We start from the raw sequence: 3,102 nt of genomic DNA on the forward strand, positions 1-3,102 counted from the left end.
ATTTTCGGCCAGGTACCCCCAGCAAGCTCCAACAAGGGATTTCCAGCAGCACCAAGGTCATTCCTGGAGGAAAAAGTATTCCCTTGTGAACCGGCCACGGGGAGCAGCGTGTGACACTGGGAGCGGTGCGAGTGCCAGCACGTCTCAGGCTTTTGGGAGCTGTGGGGACAGCCAGGCCTCTGAGCCACCAGAATCACCTCCAGAGAGACATGTGGACCTAACCACTGATGGTAACATAGTTGTGGGGATCCAGCTCCCCCACAGGGTTGCCCAGTTTGGAGATTCCAAAGGATTTCCTGATGTTGGTTCTTGCTGCAAGCTGGAAACGGTGGTCACAGCTTCAGGTGACAAGAAAAGGGTGCCAAAATCTCCACCCGTGAGCCAAAATGAAGGGAGGAGACCTTCTCTCTCTGTTTCATTCACTTCATCTCACAGGTTTGTGAGTTCAGCCTATGTGAGTGTGGCAGATAAGGCCAGAACGGTGCTGATGGCTGGTGACGTGGCTGGGAGCTCCCCAGCTTCCTCTGGAAGCACCAGTGAAAGCGCCGTGACACTGAAGTCAGAACCTCAGGAGCCTCCAGTGTTGCCAGACCGTGAACCAGCTCGGTGCTTGGTGTGCAAGAAGACAGAGCCACCAGCTCCAGGGCAGGCCAGTTGTGAGCAAGACAGGGATGCTTCCAGAGAGACAAAGCTCCTGGGAAGTGGTGAGCCACACTCCAGGCCTGCTGTGACTTCGGTGGTTGGGATGACTCCAGTGAAGAGCAGGTTTTCCACGGTCCCCAAAGCTGTTGGTCACCTAAAAGCTGCCTCAACCCCCATCTCCAGCAAAGCTCCAAAGTTCAGGAAAACTAACTACACGTGGGTTGCAAACCCTGGTAGATGCTCTCGTGCTGTGAAGAGGTGGGTGAGCCCTAGAGCTTCAGAAGGTGCTAAGAGGGTCACTGGTGGAGCAGACAAAGGTGCTAAACTGTCACCAAAAGCAGACTTGGGAGCAAAGGTGAAGAAATCAGGACTTCAGGCCAAGCTGGGGGTTTCTCCCAGCAAATACAAGTGGAAAGCCACCACCTTGCAGAGCTCACCCTCCACCTCCAAGTCAGCGTTCAGGTGGCGATCAGAGGATCAGCAGAAGCCTCCAGCCCCCAGCCTGCCTCGAGCCAGTGCTGTCCCACCGCCCCTGAGTGCTGTATCTGGTGGACTTGGTGGGGTGAAGTCCTCCTTTGGTGACACCACATTGTCCAGTTACAAAGTGAAGAGTCGGACCAAAATCATCAAGAGAAAAGGCAGCTTGGGGTGAGTTGGTGGTTGTTGATGGTGCTGGTTGTATTTTGTGTCGATTGGCTTCATGTAAGTGGCTATAAGTGAAATTCCTGTGAGGATTTCTGTCTACTGGGGGGAATATTTGCCTTTCGCTTTCCAAAGGCTTTGTTCTGTCTGGAGCCATCCTGTTTTCCAGGCTTGGGAGCTCTCAGGTTTTAATTGCTTTAGCAGTTTGTGTCTGCTTTAACCTTTGAAACACAGCTGGGATTTCTTCTCATTCCCTCTCCTGTTCTTTGCTGCAACACTTGGGAGGCTCCTCCCTGACCTGAAAAACAGACTCATGTTCAAAGGGAAGGAAATGGCTGTTTGATAACCACTCGTGTTGGGGGCTGGGGAAAGGAGGAGAAGTGGCTTGAATCACAGAATTAGAATGGTTTCGGTTAGAAAGGACTTTAAAGCTGCTCCAACCCCTGCCCCGGGCAGGGACACCTTCCACTAGAGCAGGTTGCTGCAAGCCCCTGTGTCCAACCTGGCCTTGAACACTGCCAGGGATGGGGCAGCCACAGCTTCTCTGGGCACCCTGTGCCAGCGCCTCAGCACCCTCACAGGGAAGAGCTTCTGCCTTAACTTATGCTCTCTCCTACATCTGTTGAGCAGAAGCAGAAGGGAATGAGTTGAGTTGTGCTGTCAGATACCTCATTCTCCATCTGTGCTTTGCCACAAACTCCTCACACTTGCCTTTTTAGTTGGAATTCTCTGTTCAGTGTTTCTTATCATCCTTGCTTTGGGAGCAGTGAGGAGCTCAGCGACACAGCTGCTCTGGGGAGGGGCTTTGGTCACCTCTTTACTATCTTCTTATTCTGTGGTGTTCCCTTCCCAGCTTCCCAACAGATAAGAAGAGCAGCTCCTCACCCACCACACCTCTGAAGAGCTACTTCCACCTCAGGAAGAAGAACTCCCTGAGGGGCAAACCTTCTGTAGCACCAAAGCGCTCCTTACCCAGGGGCCTGGTGCACATCACCAAGCACAGGCTCTGCAGGCTGCCAGCCACCAGGATGCAGGTCTCCACCAAGGAAGGTAGGACCAGCCATGCCAAGGAGTGATGCTATTTGCTCTGTGTGTTGGTGAAGCAATTCCAAGGGATGCTCTTGGGTTTGGAAGTGAGTTACGGAGTCCTCCAGGAGGCGTATCTGCTGGTGGTGGTCCTGGAGCAAACACTGAGGTGAAGTTTGGCTGGTGTAAGGCTTCTGCCTTACCCCAAAGGTGTGTTGTGCTTTGGTATTTCCAGACAAGGCCATTTGAAAGCTGCTTCTTGGTTTCATTGTGGTTTTGCTGGATTTGAAGGCATCAAATAAGGAGGTGCTTAAGGAAGGAAAAGGATGGCAGGGGCGGTAATACATTTGTAAGACTAATCTCTCTGCTGCATGGGGCAAAAGCTTGTCCATGCCATGAGGTGCTCCTCTAGGAGCTATAGACCTACCTACTGCACCCATATCCCAGTGCCATGGCTGCTGGCGTGTCTGTTTTGTATGTGATTGCCTAAAATAGCAATAATTAGAGGAAAACTGTATCCACTGGGTTTTATTTTGGGTCTGTGTCCTGCTGCCTTGGCTTGGCAATGGTCAGAGCTGAAATCAGGGGCTCAAAGAGCTGCACCTACGTGTGTGTAACACGTTTCTGTGATGTTCCTGGTTCTGCTGTTCAGTGGTGACGTTGTCACAGGCAATTTGTGTGCAGACAAAGAGCTGTGTTGAGATGTTGCTGTGCCTGGATGGATGGAAGGACAAAAATGGGGAAGAAGAATCAGGAAAGGGAAAAGCTTTCTGTAGGAGGAGAAGGGAAAGA

General features: G+C 51.9%; 1 protein-coding gene across 1 annotated transcript in view; it reads left to right on the plus strand.

Annotated features, from left to right (window-relative positions):
• Position 1: 1 nt before the first annotated feature.
• The window catches only part of ZC3H3 (zinc finger CCCH-type containing 3), a gene marked incomplete at both ends in the record, with an annotated part of 59,440 nt that continues 56,339 nt past the window's right edge, over positions 2-3,102 (plus strand). Inside the window, 2 exons of the mRNA XM_010013003.1 lie at positions 2-1,290; positions 2,138-2,334. Coding sequence (XP_010011305.1) covers positions 2-1,290; positions 2,138-2,334 — 1,486 coding nt within the window. The remainder of the gene's footprint in view (positions 1,291-2,137; positions 2,335-3,102) is intronic.

Source organism: Nestor notabilis, unplaced genomic scaffold (genome assembly GCF_000696875.1).
Source record: "Nestor notabilis isolate BGI_N333 unplaced genomic scaffold, ASM69687v1 scaffold3664, whole genome shotgun sequence".
NCBI classification, from domain to species: domain Eukaryota; kingdom Metazoa; phylum Chordata; class Aves; order Psittaciformes; family Psittacidae; genus Nestor; species Nestor notabilis.